Here is a 15,249-nt window from a genome sequence, read left to right as displayed (position 1 = left end):
GCCTCCCCTCCTCCAATGAGCACCGAGTGCTCTTAGCTCTTGCCGCTATGAAGACCAATCCAGCATTGTTTATCCGAGAGGCTGCAAGGCAGTACAACGTGTCGAACTCAACACTGCAGCGCAGAATGGCTGGTGTCAAAGCACGCACAGATACGCATAGTCCGCATGCCAAGTTGACAGCAACCGAGGAGAGGGTGGTCATTGAGTATGTGCTGAGGCTGGAGGAGCAGGGGTTTCCAGTGCGAAAGGGAGATTTGGAAGGGATGGCGGATCTATTGCTTGCAAAGAGAGGAGGGTTGAAGGTCGGGGTGGCATGGGCAGACCGGTTCATCCGACGACGACCAGAGATCAAGACTCGGCTCTCCCGTCCCCTTGACTACCAGAGAGCACGGCAGGAAGATCCACAAGTGTACGCTGCATGGTTCTGGCTTGTGACCAATATGCAATCAAAATATGGTGTTCAGCCAGGCGATTTCTATAACTTCGATGAGACCGGCTTTGCCATGGGCATGATCAGAGCGACAACGGTTGTGATAAGCAGTGAACGGACAGCCCGGGCAAAGGCTATCCAGCCAGGGAACCGGGAGTGGGCAACAGCTATCTGCTGCATTGCAGCAGATGGGTACGTCCTCCCCCCTTGTCTTTGCGTGCTTGGGCGGCACCACCTTGCAACATGGTATGCGGACAACAACATCCCGGAGGATTGGGTTGTCAAACCCACCGACAAAGGCTGGACGGACAACACTACTGGTCTGGAATGGCTTATGCACTTCAACAAGTGTACTGAGAACCGCAGGATTGGTCAATACCGCATGCTGGTCCTTGATGGTCATAGGAGCCATGTCACGGTCGAGTTTAACCAGTATTGCAAGGATCACAATATTGTCCCCCTCTGCCTACCGCCACACTCATCACACTATACTCAGCCTCTCGATGTCAGCATCTTCGGGCCTTTGAAGCAGGCATACTGCAACCAGATCTCTTGGCTCTCACAGTGCGGCATCACAAGCATCACAAAGCCCAACTTCTTTGCCACATTCCACACTGCATTTGCATTCGCATTCACAGTTCAAAATATTAAGAGTGGATTCCGAGGTGCTGGTCTGGTGCCTCTGAATGCACAGGCAGTCATATCAAAGCTCACATTACACCCACGGACGCCTACACCTCTGCCAGTCGATGAAGAACCGGAGCAGCCATGGCCTCACAAACACCAAAGACCGCAGCAGAGACTGCCTCCCAAGCAACACTCATCAAGAACAGGATTGCCCAGCATCAGGGGAGCTCACCTACCTCAATCTATGCATCGATTAACCAGCTTGCAAAGCATGCCATTGAGCAAGACCATCGCATGACACTCTTGACCGGACGAGTGCAGCTTCTCGAAGAGACAGTTGACCACCTTTCCAGACGTCGCAGGATCAAGAATGTCCGTCTCCAGGACTTTGGAGTACTTACTGGTGCACAAGCCAATGAGCTCTTGGCGGAGCAACGTGTTGGTGAGCTGGCTGGGCAGGATCAAGGCAGAGGAGAGGCTCGGTTGAATCAAGCAAATCTGGGTGCACGATGCTGTAGACTCTGCAGATTGCCTGGACACAACTCCAGGACGTGCCCTGGTGCAGAACAAGTAGATAATGTGCCTGTACAGCGGTCTGATTAATGAGATGTTGCTTTAATGGTGAGATATCGTACATCCATCACAGAGGGTCCACAAACCTGACCCGTTCGCTGCCCTGACCCGCTCACTGCTAAACTACGTTAGTAGGCGCTTAGCAAGATTCTCAATAACACGGTCGCACTCCTCCATGACACCGATGACGAGCTTGTACCTGAAGGCGTGTTTAATTTTGGGAAGCTCAACAAGGCAACTCGACAAGCACGCGTGCGGTTAGCGTGGTGAAGAAGTTATGGGCGAGGTACCTCTTCCATCTTTGTTGGTTCGGGATGCGTTCGCGCCCCGAGTTAGTCTCATCCTCTAAATAGGATCTTAACTGTATAAGATGCATGTGACGTTATATTTAGACGAGGCCCCTTATATTCTATTGAACCTTGTTCGCTCCCGAAAAGGATATGGGTAACCCTATTAGATCGCACAATCTTGGTCATTCTCCCCCGTTCTCTGCTCTCCGTCGATGACATTCTCTGCTCTCCTCAATATAGCTGCGAGGGTCTATTCCGCAGCTCATGAGGTCGAACTGAACTTTCGAATGTGCTCGTAGCGTCGACGTTGTCCCATGAATGCCCCGTTGGAACGCACTGGGTGATAATAACTCGCCGCAAGTACCCTGTCTTGTTGCCTCTGGACGTCTTATGGTCTACCATACAATCCCCGACATGAGTTCCCCTGACGAACCACTGGATGATGCGATTTTCAGACCACCTCGGATCAGAACTCTGTCTCGCTTCACCAAGCGAAGGCTCCTCATGGGTGAGGGTATTGTTCGGCGGGCGATGCCCATTACTGATGCTATTGAAGGATGTATTGCGCTCTCCATCATTGCGATATTGGTCCTCCTGTCGCGGCCTCCTGTACGACGCAGAAATACAAGCCGGAAACTGGGCCATCCTGATTTCAATATTCAATTGCCATTGCGAATACCTGAAGGGGAGCAAAACTGGGAGACGCGAAACAGAGAGTCTCTACAGGCATTGGCCGATTGTCTCCCTTCGAATACTTGCAAGGAAAACCAAACCTCCATCGTCCTCCTTGCATCAGTTCATTTTCCGAACATTCTTCAAGGGAAAGTCTCGGGAGAAGACATCTGGGCGGCATCTGTGGTATGTTACTGTCAACAAGCATTTCATTTCGCTAATATTTTTGAAGCGCAACGCCTTGGCTGGGTTGGGATACACTTTCTTCTACTTCAGAAACCTAGAATCCGCCGCCGTACAGTATCGAATGTTTCCCAACCTCGTTAAAGTCGTTCTGGCGGACGGCAGGGACATCAATGGCTGCATCACTAACCCCGCCTGCATCAAGAGTGAATCGAATCCGGTGGGGGTACCGATCTGGAAAATATTCACTTTCCATTTCTGGGATGGTGAGCAGCATCCACTGGGTCGCCCATGGACTCTCTCCCCTGAAGACTATCGAACCGGCAATCAGTACATCGGCTACAGCTTGGAAGAAGCATGCAACCAACTCGACTTTGTGGCGCACGAGCAACGCCGAGATCAGGTCTATATCCTGGCGAAACGGCGCTCATATTTTCACCGCAAGAGTTATCCTTGGACATCCGATGCGTTAGTCCGAATACGGAACGAAACTCGAATCGCGCTCATTGCCGGCTTTATCAACGATAGAGCAGCCGACAGCAATCCAATGGGAGTGACTAACTTGGGAAAACTCAACAAAACGGAATTTCTCGACGAAATTTCCCACAGTCGTGCGCTGCTCGGTATTCTCAAGCCTTGGCTCTCTCCATCACCATACGACGCCCTATGCCTGGGTGTTCCGTTCATTAACCCCATCGTTCGATGGAACCGGACGAACCCCATGGACAGGAGTGCTTGGTACACCCAACACAACGGACTGAAATGGATTGAAGAGCCCTATGTATACCATGTGTTCAAGGGGGATACCGATGGGTTAGTGAGAGCAGTGCAATCTACAGCTGACAACCCGATCAATCGGTAAGCCTGGTTCGTATCAACGCAGATCCCAACCTGATATGCTCTTAGATTCATACCACCAGCTATGACGGAGAGAGCTCTCGCAGACCGGGTATCGTACCTGGTCGAGCATGATTGGCGGACTGATGCGGAGGTCATTCTTACAGGCATGTATGAATCAGACGACGATTCCGAGCTGCGGCAGACTGCTTCCGATCCAGAAAGACAGACTGAGGAGGGTGTTTTTCTCTTCCTGTAGATAGAGCACGTGGTGCTCGAGGTATGACAACCATTTCATAATCAGTTAACCTTCTCGTAATTCCTTGTCTCATTACAATCATAACTAGACATATGCATACATTGTAACCCGGCCTCTTGTAATCTCAAAGCAGTTCTTGATCCACGAAGAAAGATTTGCTACCGACCCGCTCGAAGCTCGCTAAAGAAGCTTTCAATGTCTTCCTGTCGGACTTCTTTGTTTTCCTGGGTGAAGGGCCGAAGGAAAGTCGTAAGACGATCCCTACAACTCTAATCAGGATATTGTAAAGCAAAACTACGCAGAAAGCTCACCGCAGCTGATTATATGCGTGGATCCCATCGATGACCCGATCGCGCGGGAGCCTGTCAAGCATCCGCATCCCGAGCTCTTCGATGGACATATCTGCGTGCTCGATGAATAGATCGCAATACAGAGATCATCACCAGGACGTACGTGCTTCTGGATCGTCTGGCGGTTCATAAGTATCTTCCTCACGAAGCAGGTATTGTTGATCCCCGAAGTCTGGTAGACACTATGTGAAAGTAAGCGCTAACTCACTGAAAAAATAGTGTGCGACGACTTGCATCTGGACATTGACACCATCTTAAACGAAACCCGTCCATCAAAAACACATCGCCCGCTGACTCCAAAGCGGGGTTGTCATTGTCGGGACTGTAAACGCACCTGGACAGCGCAGACTGCAACGGCGCGTGACACAGGGATCGAGGCTTTTTGAGTGGTCTTTCCTCCTGCAGCTCATCATCTGCTGCTCGTTTGGTTCCCGAGCTGCCAGAGAGCCCTTGTTCCGGCTTGACTGCGCCTTTGTCTTCCACAGCATCGGTCTCAGCGGAGGTTTGCTCAGTTGAGCCTACATCGATCGTTTCCTCCTTCACAGTGTCTCGTGGGCTTTCTGAAGGAGCAACACGCCATGCTTCGCTCTTGTCTCTGACTACAAGCTTGACTCCGGAAGTTCTCGCCCAACGTTGAAGCACGGGGCTCTTGCGCACGCAATCTGCGCATATCATCGAGTCGTATTCGTCTTCGGACAATAGGCCAGGAGGGAGATCGGATGTATCCGAGTCGGCATCATCGTCAGCTTTCGAATGTCTTGGGGGTGCCTCTGAGCGGGGAGGGGGCCGTTCCCGAAGGTTCAGGCAGCTCTCGTGGTACCAATCCTTGGGGAGCGTCAGTGATGCAGCAAACTGGTGACTCATGATATCACGCACCTCACACGCCAGGCATTGTATCATCGTTTCTCGTTCTTCACTTGGCAGGTACTGTCTCCCACAGCGACAAAATTTGTTGTGATAGTTTTGGTTGTAAGTGTTCTTCTCATTTGGTGGCATCAGGGTCTGGTGTAAAGTGCATTGATGGGATAAGGACGAGGTAGGACAGTCACATCTGGTGCATTTGTCAACAACTGGCGCCCATCAGGTATACGACGCGCCTGAATGCTCTCTTAGGGAACAACTCGACCTGTTCATGATCCCCGTGACACGCGATAGAGCATGCTGCGCATATGCCGTGGGGCGACTGACAGGTCAAACAGAGGAAGACTGGCTGACGGATGTAACCCTTGTTGTAGGTACATTCGGAGAATGACCATGGCAGCGCTTGAGACGCTTCTTCTTCCAGTGCTCGCTGTTCGTTGACCAGGTCTTGGAGAGAAGGCATATTGTCCTGTCCAGCACCAGTTGAGGTTAGGACTGGTGACAGTCAAATGACGATAGCGTGTTCTGGGCGCGTCACGTGATCAGACGTGTCGGAGAGGGTCCCCTCGGAGCCGAATAGGCCACAGTTATTCCGATTTAAATAAAATAGAGTTCTCATCGCTTTCACTTATGTGCAAACGGGCCGCACAGGCCCTTGGTCTACATCTGAAGATCCTATACTGTCCAACGCATGACCGAATGGTATTGCTCGCAGGGATATCAATACAGAACCTCCAACAATGAATGACGGTAACAATATATCACCCGGGCTATTGTATCAGCTGGGGGGAATGACGCAGGTTCCTTCTGGAACACATAGGATATGCATCAAACCTCCAGTCATATTGCATCGCCTCTGGGGGGGCAGGTTCCCGCAAGTATTCATTTTCACAGGTGCCCTAAAATTAGCTAAGTGTAGTACCTGGCTGTTTGATGCCGTAGTCATGGATATGGTATAGCAAGCCCTTTGAATTTGGCTCCTAGCGCATTAATATTGACATGGTCCTTAGGGTCAAAGAAGGAGATTAGGCCACAGATTAAGCGGCATGGGAGAGGTCGGACCTCAACTTGACTTCTAAACACCGACTTATTTACCTCCGCTGGAGGCCCCAAATGGCATCACCCGCACATATGCATAAAAAGGCCCCCGACGAAAGGTGATGCATTGTTGGAGGTTCGACTGTACAATCATCAGGATCCATTCTTTGACTATTAGGAAGCGCTACTTCTTCTTTAGGGTAAGAACTTATCCTTAGCCAGACTGATACCAGTACTTGTATTATGGGTTGTGGTAAATCGGTTAGGGGATGCGAGCAAGATGCCCGAGAAGCTTATCCCCTGGATTTCGGTATCGTTTCAGTGGGACCTCGTTGTGGGGATCTTCCCGGCGGATAGCCGAAAGCTGTTGCTGGACTGCATCTAGTGCAGTTTGAGGGCAAGATATGGATAAATGCAGCCGCATGATGAAGTGATCATCCAAAAACAGACAGCCAGCATATATCCCCCCTCATTCGGTCAGGGTTGGCATTCACCGAGTTTTGGCCCAATATTTATTGGGTCAAAACAGGTGAACACCTTTTTGCGTCCGCTCAGCCAATCACAGGTTTCAAATCGTGCTTCTCGGCTTGAAAAGTCAAGAAAGGTTGGTTAAATCCTTTTTTAACCCAAGAAAGGGAGGCGCAAAACGCGGTGATTAAGTAGAGGAAGAATAGGCTAGCACCGCCTAGCACAAGTCGAATGACAGAAGTACTATGTGTATGCGGTGTAGATATGTATATGTATATATATATATATATATTATTGCTGTTGGGCCAATGCGCCTCCGGGGTGAGGGTGAAACGGAGGAAGCTGTGCGACATCGCGTGTTGGCAACGCCTGAGCATGCATTGCCCGAGCATAATAGGGGGAATATGGCGTTTCCCCCTATCTCACACATAGCAACCGCTGAAGTATAAAGGACGGCAGTGGAGGACAGGTTTGCTTCAAGCTGGTCTTCACACAGTCATATCACCGAAATACGCTACTCTCCTTGTTATCGCAGCGCGAAACTCTCTCAGTACTCATTTACTGGATAATCCAAGTTCAAGCCACCAACGACAGGACACCGTCGACACCACAATGCATTTCTCCATGCTCGCACTTCTGTTATCTGTCTTATCGTCTGGCTTTGTGGTCAAAGTCACTGCTCATCCAACGGTTAATCGCCAGACTCAATGGGATGCACGAGAGTTGTCATTGCGAAGTGTGGAGAGGTCCGACCTTATTGACGAGCTATATTCTCGCACAAATTCTCCGCAAAGTCTTTCAGATATCAACCCATATTTACCGATCCCGGAACACTTGACAAGACACGCGGTTAGTGATCACCCTTAAGGAATATTTACGATTTCGTTGAGATAAGCCATGCTATGAGCAAGTAGGTGACGAGGTATCACGCAAGGGCCACTATGGGTCGAATATAGTCCACGGCAAGGTGTATGAAGTCCACCCATCATCACACGTGGCTAAAATCCATATTTCGGTGCTAAACATGCTCACGTTAAGACTTGCAATGCAGCAGCTCTATGTGCAGTGGGATGATAAGGCCAAGGCCGAATGGATTGACGAAAATCGGGTCAATTTGATATCTTGAACTTCTTCCTGTAAGACTACCAAAATGTGATGCAATGTTGTCATGAGGATAGTAACCGTTCCGATGCCGGTCTTGCCTGAGACGCGTTTTGGTTTACATATCCGCTGGAATGCGGTTGGTCTGTTTGGATTAAGGAGAGATTGATTTTGCGGCGATGAAGTTGAGGTAAGTTGGCGAATTGAAGTGAGTTTGGAAGGGAGAGAAGGGAGAGAAGTATGTCAGGGAAGGCGCAAGAGGGAGTGAGAAGGCCGATGGTTGTGAGATGGCGACGGAAGAAGGAATGTTAACGGGATCAAATATGGTTGCGATGGAATGTGAGATATCGGGTTGCCGTCTTGGGAAGAAGTCGGAAGGGCCCATGACGAGGAATGCAAATTTATTGTTCGTCACTTCCCATGTCACCCAAATATCGGGTGCGCGTGAATTCAGGGATTGAAGAAGGGGGGGGGCGGCGTGGTGCTGACATGAGCCCCGCCTTGGCCCCATAATATCAGTCAACGTGTGTATCTCCTCATCCTCTTTTGTTTTGCATCTCAAATCCTGTCCACTTTCGGTAACACACCCAGCAAGATCTGTGTGTGCGACTCTCTTCTTTTTAACCTCTCTCACTCTCTGGGGCGCTGCTTGCTCTCCCTCTTCATCCCCCCCTTCTTTCCGTTTGGTCCATAACCACTTTCAAGGCCAAAGCTATAGTACTCCTCATTCGCGGGGAAAACGGACTCTTCCTCTTCCTAACCGCCTGGCCTGTCTTCTGCCATCAGAGTCACAAGTGCTGTGCACACTCGTCGAGGCACCATCACTGCGGTTTCACACGTATCACCCACCTCTTTAGGGCCAATATCCGTCACACGCCGTACCAGTACTTCCAACGTTGACACCTCGTGTTCTCCTTCTCCACCCCCTATTCGCTTTCCCGATAGCGCACCCCTACACTTCTGCCCAAAGTACACACTGGAGCAAAGATATCTGGCGACCCACTCATGGCTACTTCTATTACTCGCCCCGCTCCTGCTCTCTCCATCGACTCGACGGCCTCTTCACCCGTCTTATCCATCATATCGACAGACTTGCTCCTCACGCAGTCTACCCCGACCTTGCCTTTCATGGACGCCACTAACACTCTCAATCCGCGATCGCGCGCTCTTCTTGTCAAGCAGGCTCAGAAGCTCCAACGAATCCTAGGAGAAACACCTCACATAGAACTCGCCATTGACTTGATTCCCTCCAGTCCTAGCCGTCCGTCCGCCGCCGTCTTAGCAAAACGCAGGAATACGGTCGCCGTGCCGCTTCCTCTTCCCTCTCCCCCATTATCCTCAAGCAACGCCAATGCTGTTGCCATCAAGCCTTCCATGCCCACCATCACCCTCACTTCAGTACCGCGCCCTCCCTCACCACCACCAAGTCCAAGCTCATGTCGTTTCGCATCCCCGATTTTCGTTCGTCCTGGCATGGAAGAATCCGATTCCGAGCTTGAGCCAGAAACAGTTGAGCGGCGACGTACGCGCGCGAGACTGGCAAAGGTTAAGCGCTGGACTGGAGAAAATGTTCCAGTTGCGCTTGTATCCTCGGTGCGGCGCTCTGCCGACGAACCAAGGTCACCGCGCGAAGTTGTGCATGCACGAAGCAAGAGTGTACTAGCACCGCTTTCGACAGTCTCAAGCTCCTTGGAAAAGAGGAATCACACATTGCCAGAGGAGCAAGGATTCGTGGTGAGTCCAAAAAATGTGTCATGTAACTTTGCTAACACGTCCCTCAGTCACCTTTCAAGACTCCGGCGGTCGATCTCGCGGCGACAATAACAACGCAATCCGTCCGACCTCTTCCCAAACGACCGAGCGAGGAGTCTGAGGGAGAGAAGGAGATTCGTCGAACTGCCAAGCTGTCGAAATTCTTTGGTGTTCCCGCTACCCAGCTACCCCCTCCCCTTCCCATCGCGGATACAACCATCGACAAGCATACACGTGCCTTGACTGAACCAGTTGCAGAAGTTCACGTGCATCTTTCTCGCACTCGATCCTTCTCGTCCAGCTCTGCCGGGCACACCCATACAACTTCAATGTCGTCGTCACAGATGGCTCGCACTATGACCCCCTTCTCGGAGTACTCGTACGACAGCGATGATTCAGACAAGGCCGTTGAAGTGCGCGTCAGGCGCGGCAAAGGACGCACTGGCCGGACCACCAAGAAGGACGCCGTCCAAGGGCGCCTCGGAGAGATGCAGAGCCAAGACTTTGCCCTGGTCATGGACAAACTTCGACGAATGAAGTAAGCTCTTCCGAGCGAGGTCAGCTTGCTGTGCGGCTGCTTTGCCACTCAATAGATTCGACACCTTTTTCTTTTGGTTTCCTGAAGCATTTCTGAGTTCATCGTTCACGTAAGTTCTCCAGCAATCGCACACTTATAATGCACATTCACTTCATGACCTCTACATGTACTGCATAAACGATTTTAACCTTTGTATCATATAGTCGGTCGCGAGCGACTGCTACACCTTGCGCAATTATCATGTAGTCAAACAAGGATAATGGATGTTTCGAGCTAGAACTTGATGAGCGCAGTGAACATTGTGGGACAATCAGACCCTGTGGTGGGGACACCTGACCACAAATCTATGGAAGGGGTACCGGCTGACGCTAGCGGACTGCTCGTCGACTGGCACATTCCTCCAAACGACAACCAGCACAAAAGCCCCGACAACAAACGAGTGAGGTCGTACTGTCGATATTGTTCTTGGGTGCATCATGACGTCTTGGATACCCCTTACACTTCTCCTTTTAACCCTCATTTACCCGTCGTGTGGTCGACCCCTGGAAAAGGAAAACCAATACCAATGCTTCGATTGCCCGAATGTCGATGTGTACAACAGGGACAACTATATCCAGGAGATGTATGATGATGCGCTGGTTTGTTTCTACAGCGGATCCAGCAGTGCCTGCATATATGATCAGGTACGTTGTCTAAGCCTGAAACCCCCCGCATACATCTAACACATGGCCAGGAAACGGGTGAAGCGTGGGTAAATTCACCATCGGCATGCCCCTATGCCGCAGTGATCACGTATTGCATACCCCAAAAGGACGGCGATCGGGCGGATACCAAGGGCAATCAAGGACTGGCTCAGGGCGCCGTGGCTCCAGGTTCTATCATGGCGTTGATGAGAGAGAAAACAGAAGGAAGGCTCACAACGCAACAAAGAGTGGGACAAGGAAGGATTTTGGCTGAGCGGTTGGCTGTGGGTCGGAGATATTGAGAATGGACTCTGGCGTTGATGTGATTGAGGATGGGGAGTGAACAATCTTGGTATCTATGTGTGTTGTCGATTGTTTTTGTACTTCGAGGTCGCACTTTCTGCTGACCATGTGATATTATGGGAAGAACCAGTCACAGTATTTCTGGGCGGCGTGCTTTGAGGGAACGAGGTACTACGTCCTTATGCGATCGACATTCTCGGGTTAGCGGTGAGACACGCTGTCTGGTACTACTGGAATATGATCTGGACACGAACTGGCGATAACTTTGATTCCTTCTCTTTCGACCACGACTGTATCACTATCCTATCATATCGCTGCGATAGGAACAAGTGCTGGCTAGCTAGGCGTACGGTCGATAACCACTAAAGACGACGAGTATGAGTAGCCGTAGTCTTCGCTTGGGTGAGTTATGTCGTTGTATGCCGCCCAAACAACCTGGCTGATCGTCACTTCCAGCCGTTTTCGCCAGTATGACTGGGGCTGCCTTCTTGTGCATATACTTCTGGTATCCTATTGGCAAGCGAGCATGGACGCAACTGCCTCACTTCCTCGATCGAGATTGTGATTCACTTGTGAACTCGGGGCCATTCCTTCCACTCTTTCCGCAAGAGACCGTCTACGACACAGCATCTTGGGTCGATCATAACATGAAGACCATGCAAAAACTTACGGGCTGCATTCGGACAGCGACCTGTCATGAAAACCAAACCATGGTCGTCCTCCTAAGCTCTTTTCACTTCCTTGACACCATCAAGGGCCACCTGCAAGGCGAACACATCTGGTACGTTCTGTTGCGTCGGTATCCGCGCCATATGCTGACTGTTGCAGGGGGAGATCCATCGTAAGTTCCGGTTAAATCAGCCCAATGTCTGCTGATTGTTCCCAAAGTTGATGGCGCTGGACGAGCTCGGCTATTCGTACCTGTTCTCAAACACGAACGATGGGGCCGTGCAGCAGTACCGGATGCTTCCAGAGATGGTAGTCGCTATCATCATGGAGCCAGAGGCCATTCGAGCGTGCTTCGATGATTCCCATTGTCTGAAGAGCACTTCGAACCCTCATGGTCTCCCGTTCTGGATGCTATTTGGTTTCCTCTGGTGGCCAGGTGATGGAGATCATCCCCTTGGACAGAAATGGACACTCTCTCCGGAACGCTATGATAATAACGAAATCTACATTGGGTACAGCGTCGAAGCAGCCTGCGGAAAGCGACCATATGTTCCGTTTGATCAAAGACCCAATCAAGCATACATCCTCGCTAAATACTTGCGCTACTTTCTGCCAGAAGCTTCCCCTTGGGCAAATGATGCCTTCGAGATTGCGGCCAATGAGACTGGCATCCGTTTTCTCGTAGGACTGCGCGATTCAGCCGAGCCGGCATCCGACACATTGCCACCAGCGACTCGCAATCTTGGCAGCTTGGATCAGGATGCATTCTTTGATGCAATAAGCCACAGCAGAGCGCTCATTGGTATAGGAAATCCAATGCTATCTCCTTCACCTTGGGATGCCCTTTGTGTTGGAGTACCTTTCATTAACCCCGCCTTATGGTACGATCCAAGCACGCCAGATGACACCTCAAAGTGGAGCAGTCAACATGACGCAATCATGCACTTGGGCGAGCCATATGCGTACACTGTGTTGAAAGGTGATACGGTTGGGTTTGTGCGCGCTCTGAAAATGGCGTTGTCAACGCCACTGGAAGCGTGAGCTACCTCTTACCCGGTGTTTGGCTATGCCTGATATGAGCGCAGTTATATCCATCCAGGAATGACCAGAGAGGCAGTTCGACAAAGGATGGCCACTTTTCTATCTTTCGATTGGCGTGCATTTGGTGAACGAGAGTTGCATAGCAGAACATTGAGGGGTGAAGAGGTACGACGATTGATATATATAGCTTCTGTCGGTAGATTACGAGCTGATACTTGGCAGCTGTATACGTTGTAGCGCGCTATGGACATCCTACATATGCACCATGTCATAAGAGAGTCACCTTTCGCTCTTTGAGGCCGCACATTGGGTGTCTGAGAGACATTACCCGTCGAGGCACCACTCTCAATTTGCATTCCTGTAACCACATGTATACTTCAGAGTAGATACTAGCCAACCAGTCCTACCTGACGGAAGTATTCAACACGGCCTTTCTGCCGTTTTGAGATGTGCGTTTACCCCGTTGCTTGAACCGTGAGACAGCCCTCGGCTCAGACATCGACTCTTTCAGGCATCTTGTCTCTCCCGTATCCTTATCTAATGGCATCTTGCTTGACTTGTGCGCTTCTCTGCTCACTCTTGGCAAGATCCATTGGAGGCTGATGACGGAACGCACTCCTATCCAGATTGAGGAGGGAGAGAATCTCCTATCTGACAGTGCGCAGAAAAGCACACATGTACCTGGACGACATACAAAGCAATGGTTCTCTTTGTTGGCCATCACCAAAGGCAGAGCTGTCGTTGGTGAGCTAGACAAACATGCGTGAAAGTCCGCTTAAATCATGCTGATATGACATGCTAGGTTTGCTCTGTGTTGCATCGGTTATCTTCGTTACATTTCATGGCCATCTTGCTGTGATGGACATCACAAGAGATACCCTCCGCTTGCGTCCTTCTCCGTACCTCGGTCTCCTGTTTCCTGAGGCAACACCCGAGGATGCAAAGAACACTGACGACAGTAACGCACGTGTTCTACAGTCTCTTTTGAGCTGTCTTGCAACAGCGACGTGCACCGAGAACCAGACGAAAATCGTTCTTCTCGCCGACTCACACTTTGCACTCTCCGTTCGAGGTTCGGTATCTGGGGAGGATATTTGGGCTGCATCAGTTGTATGTCTCATGCTATATGCCTGCAGAGCTTGGCTAATTGTTTAAAATCAATAAAAAGCTTGGCGCCCTCAAGCATCTTGGGTACTCTTCGCTCTATAGCGATAACCTACAGTCTGCATCATTCTATTACCGCATGTTTCCTGACCTTGTCAAGGTGGTCTTTGGAGAATGTGAAGACATAACGAACTGCTTTGGGAACGAACTGTGTGTCAAAAGTGCATCAAACTTGCTTGGTATCCCGATCTGGAAGATGTTCTCTCTGCATTTCTGGAACGGGGCATGCCACCCATTAGGAGGCTCTTGGACATTATCTCCAGAAGACTATCGCGGGGTTACAAGATTCTTAGGCTACAGCCTCGAGACCGAATGCATGACAAGAGAAGTTGTTCCGCCTGATAACAGAAGCGATCAAGTCTACGTCCTCGCTAAGTGGTTTCGATATTTCTTCGCTGATTCTTATCCTTGGCCACATGATGCTCTTGCCCGTGCTGTGGAGCAAACCGGACTTCAATTCATTACGGGGTATACGAACGACACTGAGACGAGCCCCCTATGGTCACCACCCGTGGTCAACTATGGACAAATGCCAAAGGAGCTTTTCCATGAGCGTCTTTCTCACAGTCGTGCTTTGCTCGGTATTGGCCAGCCATATCTCTCTCCGTCCCCATACGATGCATTGTGCTTTGGTGTTCCGTTCATCAATCCAATCGACAAATGGGATAATGACGACCGCGAGAACAGGGCTAAATGGTCGACGCAGCACGATGGTCTGAGATTCATTGAGGAGCCATATGTCTACCATGTCCACAAACGTGATGTGGATGGCTTGGTCCGTGCTCTTCGTGGTGCGAAAGACAATCCGATTGACAGGTGAGTTGCTCATAAGATGTATTAGCACAATGCGGCTTACATGATATTATAGGTACATTCCCCCTGCGATGACAGAGGCATCGCTTCTCGACCGTGTTGTTAGTCTTCTCGAACACGATTGGCGTTCAGAAGCTCAAGCTCTGCTCAACTCGGCAGTCGAATTCCTGCCAAAATGAGGCATGTGTCCTCTCCGATAATGAGCACAATGATTCCATTGCGTTGCCTCGACTTTTTCATTCTCCGCATCACTTCCTCAAATGTCACCGGACACAAACTCCACTCCTGTCATGTCGCAAAAGCAACTAGCACCTCTTTCTCTTGTAGCGAAATCCATCACCTTGATGAAATGATTGCATACTTACGCTGTTAGAACAAAGATACAATAACAGGTCAGCATGACATCTATTCGCATGCAGTGAACAATGAGCTACGCGCAGACGACAGGGTGTGGGCCTGGAAACGCTGACCATAGGGTTAGGGTTAGGGTTAGGGTTAGGGTTAGGGTTAGGGTTAGGGTTAGGGTTAGGGTTAGGGTTAGGGTTAGGGTTAGGGTTAGGGTTAGGGTTAGGGTTAGGGTTAGGGTTAGGGTTAGGG

The 15,249-nt window shown here is 50.4% G+C and overlaps 4 protein-coding genes across 4 annotated transcripts; 3 read left to right on the top strand and 1 right to left on the bottom strand.

Moving 5' to 3' along the window:
- Positions 1 to 2,260: 2,260 nt before the first annotated feature.
- On the top strand, positions 2,261 to 4,003 carry DACRYDRAFT_23617 (uncharacterized protein). Its single transcript, XM_040773312.1, has 4 exons — positions 2,261 to 2,428; positions 2,477 to 2,778; positions 2,825 to 3,633; positions 3,682 to 4,003. Exons 1-4 carry the CDS (start codon positions 2,335 to 2,337, stop codon positions 3,869 to 3,871), a joined length of 1,395 nt encoding a protein of 464 aa, XP_040626368.1. The 5' UTR covers positions 2,261 to 2,334; the 3' UTR covers positions 3,872 to 4,003.
- DACRYDRAFT_95882 (uncharacterized protein) lies at positions 3,997 to 5,545 on the bottom strand (the record flags this gene model as incomplete). Its single annotated transcript, XM_040777328.1, has 6 exons — positions 3,997 to 4,132; positions 4,183 to 4,273; positions 4,325 to 4,403; positions 4,456 to 5,046; positions 5,098 to 5,272; positions 5,319 to 5,545. The coding sequence occupies 6 exons, from the start codon at positions 5,543 to 5,545 to the stop codon at positions 4,030 to 4,032; spliced, it is 1,266 nt and encodes a 421-aa protein (XP_040626367.1). The 3' UTR covers positions 3,997 to 4,029.
- A 3,546-nt stretch (positions 5,546 to 9,091) lies between these two features.
- On the top strand, positions 9,092 to 10,218 carry DACRYDRAFT_95881 (uncharacterized protein). The gene is made up of 2 exons (XM_040777327.1): positions 9,092 to 9,423; positions 9,471 to 10,218. Exons 1-2 carry the CDS (start codon positions 9,163 to 9,165, stop codon positions 9,981 to 9,983), a joined length of 774 nt encoding a protein of 257 aa, XP_040626366.1. The 5' UTR covers positions 9,092 to 9,162; the 3' UTR covers positions 9,984 to 10,218.
- A 3,315-nt stretch (positions 10,219 to 13,533) lies between these two features.
- On the top strand, positions 13,534 to 14,831 carry DACRYDRAFT_81852 (uncharacterized protein; the record flags this gene model as incomplete). Its single annotated transcript, XM_040776533.1, has 3 exons — positions 13,534 to 13,785; positions 13,844 to 14,655; positions 14,708 to 14,831. The coding sequence occupies 3 exons, from the start codon at positions 13,534 to 13,536 to the stop codon at positions 14,829 to 14,831; spliced, it is 1,188 nt and encodes a 395-aa protein (XP_040626365.1).
- Between the last annotated feature and the right edge of the window lie 418 nt (positions 14,832 to 15,249).

The sequence above is a fragment of the Dacryopinax primogenitus genome (genome assembly GCF_000292625.1).
Source record: "Dacryopinax primogenitus strain DJM-731 SS1 chromosome Unknown DACRYscaffold_15, whole genome shotgun sequence".
NCBI lineage: Eukaryota > Fungi > Basidiomycota > Dacrymycetes > Dacrymycetales > Dacrymycetaceae > Dacryopinax > Dacryopinax primogenitus.
This window is presented reverse-complemented; position numbering and strand designations above follow the sequence as displayed.

Bases quoted from the DNA above. Each gene is read 5' to 3' on its own strand.
- DACRYDRAFT_23617 (XM_040773312.1), top strand. From the start codon at position 2,335: ATGAGTTCCCCTGACGAACCACTGGATGATGCGATTTTCAGACCACCT. The intron at 2,779-2,824 runs GTATGTTACTGT...ATATTTTTGAAG, and splicing joins ACATCTGGGCGGCATCTGTG to CGCAACGCCTTGGCTGGGTT. The intron at 3,634-3,681 runs GTAAGCCTGGTT...ATATGCTCTTAG, and splicing joins GCTGACAACCCGATCAATCG to ATTCATACCACCAGCTATGA.
- DACRYDRAFT_95881 (XM_040777327.1), top strand. From the start codon at position 9,163: ATGGAAGAATCCGATTCCGAGCTTGAGCCAGAAACAGTTGAGCGGCGA. The intron at 9,424-9,470 runs GTGAGTCCAAAA...CACGTCCCTCAG, and splicing joins CAGAGGAGCAAGGATTCGTG to TCACCTTTCAAGACTCCGGC.